The sequence below is a fragment of the Perognathus longimembris genome, chromosome 4, assembly GCF_023159225.1.
Source record: "Perognathus longimembris pacificus isolate PPM17 chromosome 4, ASM2315922v1, whole genome shotgun sequence".
In the NCBI taxonomy this organism is placed as follows: domain Eukaryota; kingdom Metazoa; phylum Chordata; class Mammalia; order Rodentia; family Heteromyidae; genus Perognathus; species Perognathus longimembris.
The window spans coordinates 84,292,758-84,307,840 of NC_063164.1; the positions used below are offsets into that span (position 1 = coordinate 84,292,758).

At 37.9% G+C, this 15,083-nt stretch overlaps 1 protein-coding gene across 2 annotated transcripts in view; it reads left to right on the plus strand.

Moving 5' to 3' along the window:
- The window catches only part of Map3k19 (mitogen-activated protein kinase kinase kinase 19), a 56,249-nt gene that overhangs the window by 16,750 nt on the left and 24,416 nt on the right, over window positions 1–15,083 (plus strand). Inside the window, exons 6-8 of one of the 2 annotated variants that reach the window (XM_048345580.1) lie at window positions 7,168–7,267; window positions 13,319–13,391; window positions 14,230–14,474. In XM_048345580.1, the coding sequence (XP_048201537.1) occupies window positions 7,168–7,267; window positions 13,319–13,391; window positions 14,230–14,474 (418 nt within the window). The remainder of the gene's footprint in view (window positions 1–7,167; window positions 7,268–13,318; window positions 13,392–14,229; window positions 14,475–15,083) is intronic. The other variant, XM_048345581.1, reaches the window with a different exon arrangement.

A 15,083-nucleotide genomic window follows, 5' to 3' on the forward strand; every position in this document is an offset into this window, starting at 1 on the left:
ATATGGCCTAGTGGCAAGAGTGCCTGCCTCGGATACACGAGGCCCTGGGTTCGATTCCCCAGCACCACATATACAGAAAACGGCCAGAAGCGGCGCTGTGGCTCAAGTGGCAGAGTGCTAGCCTTGAGCGGGAAGAAGCCAGGGACAGTGCTCAGGCCCTGAGTCCAAGGCCCAGGACTGGCCAAAAAATAAATAAAATAAAATAAAAAGGTACCATTGTAACGTGCAATGTTGCTATTGAAGGAAGTTACGTGTGTGTAGGAATATAGATATATGGGGAACCTCTGAACAGAGGAAAATAATTCCATTTTTGTGAATTTAAAACTGCTCTAAAAGTTTTTACTCAAAAAACAAACAAACAAGCAAGCTATGCACTGGTGGCTCACGCCTGTATTCCTAGCCACTCATGAGTCTGAGATCTGAAGATTGTGGTTCAAAGCCAACCTGGGCAGGAAAGTCTGTGAGTCTCTTATCTCTAATAAATGCTCAGAAAAAGTCAAACATGGTGCTGTGGCTCAAGTTGTAGAGTGCTAGCCTCAAGCTAAAGAAGTGCAGGGACAGCACCCAAGCCCTAGGTCAAATCCCAGGACCTGCATAAATAAATAAATAATAAATAAATGTGGATTTTAAGTTTTGTCTGGGAAAAAATTATAAAAAACAAAATGTAATTATACTATACAATTTACTACTACATAGTACAATGCCCATATAATTCCTAGTTATATTTTGGCATTGACTTAGCAAAAACAGTAAATTTATTGGAGAAATAGGAGTGTTGTATAAGAATGTTAAATTGCCAACTACTATAATAAAATGTCAATAGATACTACAATAAAATGTCAATAGATACTACAATAAAAAGTCAATAGATTATGTCATTTTTTAACATTGAATATGACTGTATTTTTTTCGTGATGACATCTTTTTACCAGGTTTTGAATTCAGGGCCTTGCACACTTGCTTGGACAGTTGGCTCAACTAGTACTCTACCACTTTAGCCATACCTCCAGCCCATGTTTTTTATTAGTTCAGGGATGGAATCATGAGCATTTTCCCTGCCTGAGCTGGTTTTGAACCTCTGTTCTTCAGATCTCAGCTGCTTGAGCAGCTATAATGATAGGTATGAGCCACTAGTGCCTGGTAATAGATGTCTTAGTAGAACTCATTTTCAAGCTATGTGAATGGAAGAATATACCAAAGAAACAACCTGAAGCTTGGAGGGAAAGCTTGAGGGAAAGGATAGGGAAGAAAATTCCTTTTGATTGTAAGTCTTTTCCATTGTTTAATTTTTTAATGTAGTTTGATTTTAATACAATTTAAAAATGGTTAAATCAAGATTTCTCTAAGGGCATTTGGTAAAATGAGTTAGCATAGAAACTTTTATTTTAAAATACTATTTTCTTTTGGCTCATTTAATACCTTTTCCAAACAGGAAATGACAGAAATTACTTCCCTCACCAGGGGGCATTTGGCAATGTTTGCAAATATTTTTGGTACCATAATAGGGAAAAAATGCATCTGGAATCTAGTAGGGGTTCAAGGATGATGCTTAAATCCTACAATGCACAGAACAGCCCTACAACAAAGAATTATCTAGACTCAGATATCAACTCAGATATTGAGGCTGAGAAACCCTGTGGGTTTTCAATACTAGCACTGTTCAGCACATTCAAGGAACATTGTTTACTTCCCAGCACACACAAAACAACAACAATCCAAATTCTGCTAAGTCATAAGTTTCGTTACAATGTTGGAATTTGTTTTGTGTTTATTTACTAATATTACATAGTAATCGAAGTAAACTGCCAAAAGTCAGACATTCAAAATTGATACAAAAAAGCACTTGGTGGCTCATACCTGTAATCCCAGCTACTCAGGAGGGTGAGACCTGGAGGATCAAGGTTCAAAGCCAGCCTAGGTATGAAAGTCTGTGAGACACCATCTCCAATGAATCAGCCTGGCTGTGAGGAAACAAGCTGGGGGGCCTGCGTTCAAGCCCTAGTAAGAAATTGATGAACAACCATTTACTTTTCATTTGATGGCTCATATAAGCAATTTTCATTTTGAAAGGACTCAAAACTTCAGATAATACACTGTGCACTGTAACTTCAAAGCTATTTTTTAAACTTTCATTCTATTTTTCTTATTGTGGTTGAAATAAAGTTTGAACTCATTTTCTTAGGGCAAAATAGATTTCTTCATTACTGGACTTGCCTTTTGTTCTCTACTGCCTTCCCTGGGTTTAAATTGTAAAACTCAAGGTCATCCTTTGCTTTTTCAAATGGAGGGTTGTGTCTCTTCTTGCTTGGCTAAAATAGGTGTTTATAGTGTGCAAATCTAAGTAGTGGCTTTGCTCATAGGACTATTCTCCAAGTCTTTTTTCATCTGTAGAGATACTTCTTTCCAAATTTAATTGCATGTGACTCCTAGGTTGATTTTTGTCTTCTACGTACTTGATAGCTCGTTGTTTGCAGGTTAGACTACTATACACCCTTTCTCATCCATATTTACCTTCCTAGGTGGGTGTTCATAGTTTATAAAATCCAGCTAGGTTGGGAATTTGCTAACATTTTTTATCATTCACACTCTGATAAGTGCCATTATTTTAGTTCTCGTTAAGGCATCCAACCACATTTGGAGCCTCATAATTACCATTCTTTAAGAAATTAGAAATATTAGAACTGCTTTGGGTTTAGAAGCTTTCTTTCTATGATTACCTTCAAAGTATGTCTTATTCTTTTTGTCCTTCTTGTTTATACTGTTTATGGTTTTTAGTTAATTCCAGAGTAGACATTTTTGTCTGGCTCTTGTAGAGATTGCACATCTTTTTTCTATGTGTAAAATGCATAACTTAGGTTTGAATGTCTTTTCATTTTGCTCATGGTTACTGATTCTCTTTTAGCAGACCTTGGAGTCCAGGTGTAAATCCTAGGTCTGCTGTTAGCTAGCTGTGTGGTCTTAGGTAAATTATTCAACTTCTCTGACCTCCATATATAAAAAGGAAGTAATAGTTCCTACCTTTGTTATGAGGATAAAATTTGTCAATAGAGCAAGAAGCATGACACAATTCTTGGTAAACAGTACTCACTGAAAGGTATTTTGTAGGAAGAATGCCTACACTCTATCATCTTTCACCTTTTTCTGAAGGACCAAATGATAAATGAACTGAGCAGTTGAACCTGACCACATCTCATTAATCAGCAGGGAAACTTATCATGAGAACCAGTTGAATAATTCATACTTCCAAACAAGTGTTCTTATTTTCCTAAAATTTACCATAAAATTTTCATTGAATTAAAGTAGCTATCTAAGATGGGCAAAATATGCTTTAGGTCTCAGTATGGACTAGCATAAGAATTTGAATAAACAAAAACTATACTAAGAAGAAAAGCTCAAATGGTCCATAAACATGTAAAATTGTCTCTAGGGCTGGAGGCATGGTTCACTTGGAGAGCACCTGTCTGGCAAACACCAGATCCTAAGTTCATGCCCCAATATCAGAAAGAGAAAGAGAGAGAGACAGAGAGAGAGAGAGAGAGAGAGAGAGAGAGAGAGAGAGAGAGAGAGAGAGAGAGAGAGAGAGAGAGGAGGAGGAGAGGAGGAGGAGGAGGGGGAGGAGGAGGAGGAGGAGGGGGAGGAGGAGGAAGAGGAGGAGGAGGAGGAGGAGGAGGAGGAGGAGGAGGAGGAAACAAAATACTAAATACATGCATCTCTGACTTTACTATCAATCAAGTTGTGCACATTCAAATAATAAGATACTCAATTTCGCATATTCCATTGACAAAAATTAATTCCAGGCACTGGCGGCTCATACCTGCAATTGCAACTATTTAGGAGGCTAAGAGCTGATGATCACAAGTTGAATGCCAGCTGAGGAAGGAAAGTCCATGAGAATCTTATCTCCAATTAACCACCAAAATGCCAGAAGTGGAGCTGTGGCTCATGTGTAACAACCCTGAGCAAAAGAAGTTCAGGGGCAGTGCCCAGATCCCGAGTTTAAGCCTCAGTACACACACACACACACACACACACACACACACACACACACACAAAATTGACAAAGGAAAATTCATTACTGGTAGACTCTAAGCGGATGTACAATTAATTTTTAAAGCAAATATAACAAACCAAAAATGTTCATGTTTTTTAATATTTTTTATGCTCTTTAGTTTAGTTCCTATCTAGGAATCCCCTCTAATGGAATATTGGGTAACAGGGCACTTGTGGCTCATACCTGTAATCCTAGATTCTCAGAAGACTGAGATCCGAGGATTGGGGTTTGACCACACCCAGGCACTCAACTAGAAAATTTTATCTCTAGTTAACCAGCAAAAAGCTATAACTGAACTTGCCATCTGTCTTACTGCCTCAACATTCTGAGTGTGGGGATAGTCATTTATTTGAAGTGTAAAAGCCAGACACAAAATTATATGATACATTTGGGTGCCAGTGGTTCACACTTGTAATCCTAGCTGCTCAGGAGGCTGAGATCTGAGGACTGAGGTTTGAAGACAGCCTGAGCAGGAAAGTCAGTGAAGTAGAGCGATGGATCAAGTGATAGAACGCCAGTCTTGAGTGAAAAAGTTCAGGAACATTGCTCAGGCCCTGAGTTCAAGCCCCATTACTGGCGCGCATGTGCGCGCGCGCGCGCGCACACACACACACACACACACAAAATTAATAAGTACACGATGTAATTAGATTTCAAATCTCAGGGAAAAGCTCAAGGAAAATGATTTTCCCCCTCTTGCCCTTGGAAAGCAGGAACTCTATCATTTGAGTCACAATCCTAAGCCCTTCTTGTTTCAATTTATTTTTTGAGGGTAAGAACATGAGTTTATGCTCCCTCTGGCCTGGACCACAATCCTCCTATTTGTATTTCCTATATATGCTGGGAAGGGGGACAAGTATACACCACCACACTCAGTGATTGGTTGAGAGACCATCTTGCTAACATTTGTTGGCCTCTAACCTCCAACCTCTATCTAGGATTACAGGAGTGAATCACTACACTGGAAAGAGTTTTTCTACATTACAGTGCTTGATTTTGAGATGTTACATTATAGATTAGGTTTTCTCTCTTGTTATAAAAAAATAAATTTTTGTATTGTGAAGAGTAAAACCCTGCTCCTTTATAGCTTCTGGGAGAGAGAGGAACTTGAATGGGTAGTATTTTTGAAATACAGAGAATAAGCTCTAAAATTGACAAGTTTAGAAGCAAACAGAACAATGACAGCCTCTGATATATGTCATGAGCAGAGACAGGACACCATATCTTTGCTAACAGATAGACAATAGTTAAAAAGTATAAATTGTGGAATAACAGATGAATTGAATATGATCAAATCAAATCACGTTACATGCCTACATAGAAATATCACAATGAAACCCTTTGGTGCAATTAAAACACACTTAAAATATGGACTATGGCATAAACTCGAAGTATAACAATTAAGTTCTTCGTTTGTTTTGTTTTTTGCCAGTCCTGGGGCTTGAACTCAGGGCCTGAGCACTGTCCACCCTGGCTTCTTTTTGCTCAAGGCTATCACTCTATCACTTGAGCCACAGCGTCACTTCTGGCTTTTTCTATAAATATGGTGTTGAGGAATTTAACCCAGGGCTTCATGTATATGAAGCAAGCACTTTACCACTAGGCCATATTCCCAGCCCCGACAATTAAGTTCTTATGATTGGATTCCTAAAAGTACTTTCAATGGTAATATAAATGGAGGGTTTTACTTCTATTGTTTTTGTATGGTAACTATTGTGAATAAAGAAAAAATTTCCAAATTGTATTGGGAATTAATAAATGGAATACCAGAGGCTTTTTATAACATTTTATTATTGTCAATGTGAAGTACAGAGGGGTTACAGTTTCATATGTAAAGCAATGAGTACATTTCTTATTCAACTTGTTACCTCCTCCCTCATTTTTCCCTGCCTCCTCCCTATCAGAGGCTTTTTGTGACCAGCTACTTTTCTGAACTGTCAAATGACAGGCCTCAGCATTCTGGGTAGACACGTATAACTTAAGGCTCTCCTTAAACAGGTGACTTACTCACATCATAGAAGGCAAAGAGCTAGCGGGAAGATCCAGATTGCGGTGAAGTATTTGCTCTATTTTAGCTCTACAAACTTTCTTTCCCTCTTTCATTTTCCCTCCCTCCCTCCTTGCCTCCTTCCCTCCCTCCCTCTCTCCCTCCCTTCCCTTCCTTTGTGCTGAGGACAGAATCTAGAGCCTTGCACCTACCAAGCATATGGTCTACTACTCAGATTAGTTCTAGCAATTTAAAAGCACAAAATCAATAGCAACTTCTAATGAAGGAACCTATCAACAACAATGAATTCTACTAAGAGGGGAGGTGCTTATAATCCCAGCACTCATGAGGTGGAGGCAGGACAATTGTGAATTTGAGGGCAGCCTGGACTGCCTAGTAAGATCCTGTCTCAAAAACCAACCAACAAATCAGCCACCCAGTCAACCAGCTATAGAACAACAACAAATAAACTCACAATGAATTTTTTTTAATGAACTCCTTTAGAATGTTCAGAGTACATTTTATAAATCCAGCTGGTTTTCAACCTTGTTTTTCAGCATAAAGATTATTTTCTATAGGGAAAAATAGGAAGTTGTGGAAATTGTTTGCCACGGACCTATCAAAAAGCTACCATAGTGCAAACTTTAACAGGCTTTGGTGCCTCCTTCAGTCTAGAATTCTATCTGTAGCTTCCACAAGGGGAAGGGATTTCCATCCTCTCTATTTGTAATGATGTCCCGAGAGGGTGTTATGGAAAAGATAATGCTCCTTTGGGGTTGTTCACTGTGACTGTGGCTGAAGGATTCTTTCCAGCTACTCATCCAGATAGAAGTTGTGGCAGCTTAACAGCCTGAATGTTGAGATGATGAAAGTATAAAATATTGAATTGCTATGTGTTCATGTGATTTCCACTTTGATCTTTATTTTTGGCTTATGTAATTAATCACAAGTGCAACTGTCTGAGACTGGTGCTCCTGGGGCAAAGCCTTTCCCATTATTTTAGTCTTAAGAATTTTATACAATTTAAAAGGAGCCCACAGTGTAAAATGTTAGCCTTGAAAACTCAACATTTACCCTGCCAGTGAAAAAATACATTGAAAAACAGAGCTTTTCTTTTATGATATTGCAGGACTTTTTTGACCAAGATGATGACTACAGTAACTCCATATTGGTTAGTGAAGAAGGAGATGCCAGGGGTGAAGGACATGACTGGCCACCTAAGACAGATGGTAAACAACTCCTGTCCTCAATGTATTTACAGCGATAGCATTGATTATTGGGTGTTCCCTCCAATTTCAGAAGTGCTCAGGCAAAGCAGAAGAGCTCAGGAAGAAGATTGAAACCTCTCATCACTCTACCTCTAGCCCTATGTGAATTAGTGAATCTTAGCAACATGCCTCTGCCCACATGGGCAAACCTCCCCTGGCTCTTCTCACTCTATTACAGCTCAGCTACCCATTTTCCATTCTCTTTTTTTTTTTTTTTTTTTGGCCAGTCCTGGGCCTTGGACTCAGGGCCTGAGCACTGTCCCTGGCTTCTTCCCGCTCAAGGCTAGCACTCTGCCACTTGAGCCACAGCGCCCCTTCTGGCCGTTTTCTGTATATGTGGTGCTGGGGAATCGAACCCAGGGCCTCGTGTATCCGAGGCAGGCACTCTTGCCACTAGGCTATATCCCCAGCCCTCCATTCTCTTTTTGTCCAATAATCTTCCCTCATTTTTTTCCTATCAGAATCTTCTATCATCTCTAGGAATCTGTTTCTCCCTAGAGCCAAAAATTTCTCCATCTGCCATCAATAGTTCCTGAGGTGCTGGTTCCCTTGACAGGAAGTAGAAAAATGAATTAGTAAGGAAACCCCAAGCCTCAGTCTCTGATTCTCTAAGAATCAGGCATTTCCTAGAATAATCTCTCTTTCAAATATGGTTATCCTGCAACAGCTCTAAGTTTCCTTTGCAGATCCTAAGATTTTTGCAGATTCTTGCTTCACAAAATAGTCACAGTGATCACATTTTTCTATTATCTGTCCCCTATAACCGTCTTAAATTAAATGTTTATTTGAATTGCTCCAGTTCCTCACTGCCAATTTTCTGGCTTCCATCTGTAACACCCCAGGGAAGCTGCCCTTTTAGATAGCTGTTTTTCTCATTCCTTTGTACGTTCCCTGAAGGCACTCTCCTCGCCTCTGTCTCCCGTCTTGGGCAGCCTTCTGCCTCTGCTTTTCTCAAATTCACTAAAACCTCCCCTGGCTGAGAACAGTGACTAACTTAGTAACAGTTAAAATTATGAACACCATTAGGCCTGGGAAGGATAATTAACATAAGCAAATCCTGATCTCCTTCCTAAATAGTCCTGTTGTCTACCTTTGACTTTTATAAACTTCCAAGTCAAATTCTCCAGAAATGTCATGAACACCTAATCATGTCCCTTAAAACCCTACAAGAGGTAAAATATTTCATTTATTCTGCTCAACTTGGACATGACTGTCCATTGGAGGTGTTAGTCATTCTTTTCAAATTGATTTGTAGTATTTTGAATTTTTTTGTTTCAGTTTTTCTCTTTAGTATTCCTGGTTTTTACATAGGAAGCATATAACATATAGCACCTCCAATGAATTATTGCAGGTTTAAAGTTTTAGTAAGTTGGGTTACAAATTTCTAAGAAACAATGTTTTTTTTAATAAACTTTCTCCTTAGTGATTAACTTCAGTTGAGTTATTCTTTTTCTTCACAGACTTTGAAGTAACAGGGTTGTAAGCATTCTTGTGCATTTTTAAAATATCAATGTCTTAAATATCAATTTAATCTATTGAAGGGCCATTTACCTGTTATTAAAGTTCAAAATGCTCACATACCTAAGCATATAACATATGACTATTCTGTTGTAGAAATACATATTTAATCATTTTATTTACACTTGTTCATATTATTTATTCTATTTAAAAGGGAACATCATAGCTGGGTACTGGTGGCTCATACCTGTAATCTTAGCTACTTGGGAGGCTGAGACTTGAGAATTGTGGTTCAAAGCTAGCCTGGACAGGAAAATCCATAATACTCTTATCTCTAACCACCAGAAAACTAGAAGTGACACTTTGGCTCAAAGTGATAGAGCCTTCAGCAAAAAGACCTCAGGGACAGGCCCTGAGTTCATGCCCTACAATCAAAAAAATGGGGGAAGAGAAGTCATCACTAACTAAAATAAATATAAAGCAAATTTCTCATGGAAGAGTGTTGCCTAATGCATGTGCAAACCTCTGAAATTGATTCCTAGCAATGTAATCAATCAATCAATCAATCAAATGATTAGAGAATTGCCTCAGCCCAGTCAAACTGCCATAAGGAAATATCATAGACACAGTGCTAACATTTATTTTCTCAGAACTCTTATAGGATGCAAGGTCTAAGATCAAGGTTCAAAGTGCACAGATACTTATGCATATGACATGTTTCAGAGATTAATTTCAGATAAGGGGCTCTCTTTTTTATCTGCAGAAAGTTTCTGGGCTCTCATATGACCTTTCTGTGTGCAGTGAGAGAAGTGAGTCTCTCAGTTCTTCAGGGCCTTTTCTTTCTTTTTTTTTTTTTTTCTTTTCTTTTTTTGGCCAGTCCTGGCCTTGGACTCAGGGCCTGAGCACTGTCCCTGGCTTCTTCCCGCTCAAGGCTAGCACTCTACCACCTGAGCCACAGCGCCCCTTCTGGCCGTTTTCCATATATGTGGTGCTGGGGAATTGAACCGAGAGCTTCATGTGTAGGAGGCAAGTGCTCTTGCCACTAGGCCATATTCCCAGCCCCCTTAGGGCCTTTTCTTATATGGACACTGATCTTATTAAATCAAGGCCTCATATAACTTTAATTTCTTTCTCAAAGACCCGTCTCTAAATGTAGCCACATTGGGGATAAGGGATTCAATGTGTGAGTTTGAGGAGGGCACAGATATTCCAGGCCCTAACAGGAAGACTCTATTGTATTGTTAGAAAGAATTCCTATGACTACATCTGAAAACTGGCTGTTGCTGACCCCCAAATCACACTGCTTCTGCTGTAACCAGGGAGCTACTCTCATTATCTACTGAAGGACAATCTACCTCAGCTGACAGTCACATAGCTCAAAGGATACCTGCACCTTATCTTTTATTTATTTTTTAAAGTATGTAAACAACTCAAAATGACTTCATTCAGTGTGTTTTAAGGGACTCCTGTCATACCACCAATGATAACCTTCCTTCCCTCCTCCTTCCTTTCTTCTTTCCTTCCCTCCTTCCTTCATTTTTTCTTTCTCTCCTTTTTTGTATTTTTCAAAAATAATTTTAATATTCTGCATGAATATAAATGCTAGCAAACAAATCATACCTTCTTCATGGGTTTGACAAAGAGAACCATAGCAGGGATAGGCACCTTATCTTTTTAATCCAATTCACATGCATCAATCTCTCATGGAAGCTCTCTGAATTCTAGTGGTACAGGATGCTAGACAATATAGGTTTTTAAAAGTCTATATTGAAATCACAACTTAGGAAATTATCAAAATGTCAAGGTGTATCAGTCTTGGTAGAATATGGCAGAATCTCCAAATAGAACAAGGAGAACACATAAGAAAGGAAGATGTTTTTCTAGAGACAATAATTTTTCCTCATCGAATAAATTAAACTGGGCAAAATTTTAAGTTTCCATTTTATTAATAGCCATAGCACTAACAATAAATTAATGATCATTTAAAAATTATGAATATCATTTTCACTTGTTCTGTGAAGAAAATATGTTTCTGGCTACATTGGAATGATGCCTTTTAATTTCTCTCAATTCTTAACACTTTCTGGCACTTAATTTACACTTTCTTTGTGAAAAATGTACTCAGTTTTTAAAAATGCAAGTGCTTTATAAACAAAACATCATGTTTTCTGACCTACTGGTTACATTTAGAGACCATATCTACCACTCATTAGCCACTCAATGCTTACAAGACAGAAGAAAGAGAACACTGACATGGTTCTAAATAATTTGAGTCAGTACATTCTGTAATTCTCTATCTCCACATTTAGGCTGAACAATTAGGATGACAGCCATGACTCTTCACTATTTCTAAAAAGGCAGATATTCCTGACACTTGTTTATTGTCTTTGTCCCTTAATTTGAAAAGGAAACCAGTTAACAATGGAGCACGTTAAATATACCTAAGACATTCTAGATTTAGTAGTTCTCCATAACTGTGAAAGTAGAGTTGTTTTTAAGTATCTGCTCATGTGAATATTCAGTTTTCTAACTTCCATGGCACAATATTAAGTGCATCTGGCCTTTGTCCAAGAGCATCCTTTTCGTCACAGTTTAGTTATTAGTGATGCATGATTTGCTCACCATAACAAGCCAGCTAAACTTTTAGACTCAAGGATGATGGCAGAGATGTTATGAAAGACATCCATCTACCTTTCAGATTGGAGAGTGACTTTGAGCATGTCAACCAGATTCACAACTATCAGTTTCTTCATCTCGAATACGAAGAGTTTGGATCAGATGACCTCTAAGTTCCCTCCAGCTCTGTAATTTCAAACCTCTCATTTTACACTACATTATGAGGTGATAGGATCTTTGAAAAGTTAAAAAAGTTGACCCAAGGAAGCTCCATTTTTACAGAGGCAGTCCTTGATATTGTATAATATTAGAAAACATTCAGCCAAGCTGTCTTATTTGAAAAACAAAACCAAAGCTAGATGTATTTTTGTGGTACCACAAAATATATTGTTGGCTGACAAAGATAGAAAATACTAATATTTTTATCCAATTATAAGTAAAATGTTTTGTCTGGCAATATTTTTAATGCATGAGCGTCATTAAATGACACACACATATACATATTGAACAATAAAATTCTGTCATCGCTGAGTATGATAGCACACTCCAGCTATTTGGGAGGTAGATGTAGGAAGATCATGGTTTGGGGTTAGCTTGAGCAAAATTAGCATGGAATCCTATCTGAAAATGAACTAAAAGCAAAAAGGACTAGGGGGATGGCTCAATCCTTTGTACTGCCCAAAAAATTGTAGATGTCATGCTTTCAAAAATTAGGTAAAATATCCAATGTCATTTAAGAATAATAAACATCTAGTACATGAGTTGGTATTGATGATGATAGCTGTGAGAAACGTTTTCTAGGCCACCAAAAAGTGGAAAAGAAATGTGTAGGCCCAGATCTGAATCACTTTCTTTCCTTGTCCTTGTGATAAGAGTATTCCATCAATGGAGCTCATCCAACCATTGTTCCTCCAGGTACAGACATATGTACACTGAGTAAACAATTCTGACAAATGTAAGAATAGAAATGGAAACTGGGATAAGCATCACATTCTGCTGGAAGGACACTCCTCTATGCTCCCACAATCTTGGATACTTCTATCACAATACGTACTATCTCACCACAACTTCTTTTTCTTTTGGGTTGTCTCCCCTAGAGCTGTATGTAGCTCTATCATAATTATTTCTATTTCTTTAGCCCAAAGCCCTGGGTTTGGCATATAATTAACAAATGTCTATTGAATGGGAACAAAACCAAAAGACCTATTTTAGAGTGGTTCACACTAATTTTTTTTTTTACATAAATTTGCTGAACATGATATATGATAAGAAACTTGGAACTTTCCACCTAAATGTTATGCTGGGAATCCTTCTGTAGAGTCAAACAAGAGATGGCCCAAATTACAAATACAAGCAAGTTACTTCAGGGCTGCATAAATTATCTCAGTTAATGCTTACCACAGTCCTGTGCTTACAGGAAGTCTCATCACTTCCACTTCATAGGAGCAAGACTTTGTTGTCTTCACTCGGGAGACAGCACTCTGTCTCTCTCTGTCTCTATCTCTCTCTTTCTCCCTCTCTCCTATTTATTTAAATATTTTTATTTAATAGGTAAAATACTTCATTATAAAGGATTTTTTATTTTTTTCTCTTTAACAAAGTATTCATTTAGAAGCTATCATAGGAAGTAGAGGTATGGTTCCAATGGTAGAGCTCCTGTCTTGAGCAAAAAACTAAGACAAGCACCCAGGTTTTGAATTCAAGCCCCAATACAGGCACAAAAATGTAAATATAAATAAATATTACTTTAAAAATAGAATTACCTTATAATAGGCAGGAAAGATACAAAGATGGATATACCTCAGCTTCTTATAAACATCTACTCTCTAATTATTAAGAACAGATTAGACAAGTAGTCAAAAATAAAATACCTTTCATTCTTACTTCTGGAAATCATTGTTTTCTTTTTCCTTCTACTTCTGTCATGAATTTCTACAGATGTTGAGATTATTGTGACTTTTCCAAGAGACCATCCCCAAGAAATGAGCCAAGAAGATTTGAAAGAAAGCAAGTAAGGAATAGCCTTTGAAGTGTTTGATTGGAATATAATTACAAAGTAGTGATATTTGTGTGATACCTTACACATTTAGTAATTTAATCCAGAATAGTACCCTAAAGCTAGAGTCACAATAAATACTATGTGTCATGGACCAAAAATAATAAACGTCTTAGGCTCTGTGATAATACAGTCTTTGTTGTAATGATTTAACAGCTTCTGTACCTGCCCTTTGTCCCATATATTGCTGATCCAGGAAATGGGGACTGGAAAAACTGAAGTGGACTGAGTTGGAATCTATGCAGGCTATTGTATTGAGTATAGAGGACAGAGAAGGTGGGAAGCAGGTCAGAGCGTGGAGAGGTCTTGTACTCTCAGGATTCAATCATTCTGTTCAACAGCACTGTTTGGAAACAGTTCTCCAAAATTTCCAGTGAGGTCAGACTGGCCTGAGAACCAGAGGGCCAGAAGACAGTCAACTTTCCATGACTGTGACAAAATGCCTTAATAACCAGGGTTTCAAGAGTTCATGATTGCTTTGGCTTTGAGGTCTGTGAAGGGCATTACATCATGATGAGGAGCATGTAGCAGAGAAGGTGACTGTCTCATGGTGGCCAGGAAGCAGAGAGAGAAGAAGGTGTGTGGGTGGGGGAGCAATATCTACCTTCAAGGACACACCCCCAGTGACCTAACTTTTTTCACCAGCTCCCACCTCCTAAATGATCTGACACCTCCCAACAGTACTAAAGTACTGTTAAAGTACTGTTAGGCTAGCAATCAAGCTTTTAACACCTCAACTTTTGGGGAATATTTGAGATTCAAACTATAGCAGTAACTGTTTCTCTCCTTTTAGTCAGATAACTTCAGTGAATCAAGAATGGGAACAAACACATTCTGTTTCTTTCCCAAATGAAACTGAGATGGCAGACTTTGCAGTGCAAACACTGACCATGCCTTTCCTTCTAAAAAAGCAAGAAAGTTCCAATGTGAACTTGGGCTTTTTGTTGCCCAGACCTTGCTTGAAACCAAGTATCTCCAAGTCTGTAACCAGAGAAGAGCCTCCTAATTTTCTTAAGGTGGAGCAAAGAAAATCTGAAGGTAAGTCAATTCCATAGTGATTTCTTTATTACTTTGCTCAACTAACATTTGTTTATTATGCCAAGCACTACTGTAAATGCTAGCAATAATGCAGTGAACAGGACATACTATTTCTTGCCCTTGTGGAACTCAGTATAAATATACATTTCCATTCTAAAATATATGCTAATTACATTCACATTCACATATTTATTTATATGTATTCACATACATATATACACACTCTTTAAACATTTAAGTCAGTCCTTTTTTATTTCTTTATGTCATTTTATCATTTTATTTTTGAATTTGCATATATTTGTGGGATAAAGATGTTTTATTGGGCTATTTCCATCCAGTACACATAGTATACTCCATGCAAATTACCTCCTTTACCATATTGCTATTTCCCTTCTCTCTTTCTCTGCTTTTGAAACAATGTTTGGTGGCTTTCACTCTGTTATGTTCATGTATATGTAATATCTTTCAATACTCTTCACCCTTCAGTACCTTCTATTTCTCCTACCAATCCCCTCTTGGACAGTCTCCCATTGCACGTGATAATTCCAATATCTGAAATCTCTGATGAGTTCAAATCTATTGTGTTTAGTTTTTATTGACTCATTTTCC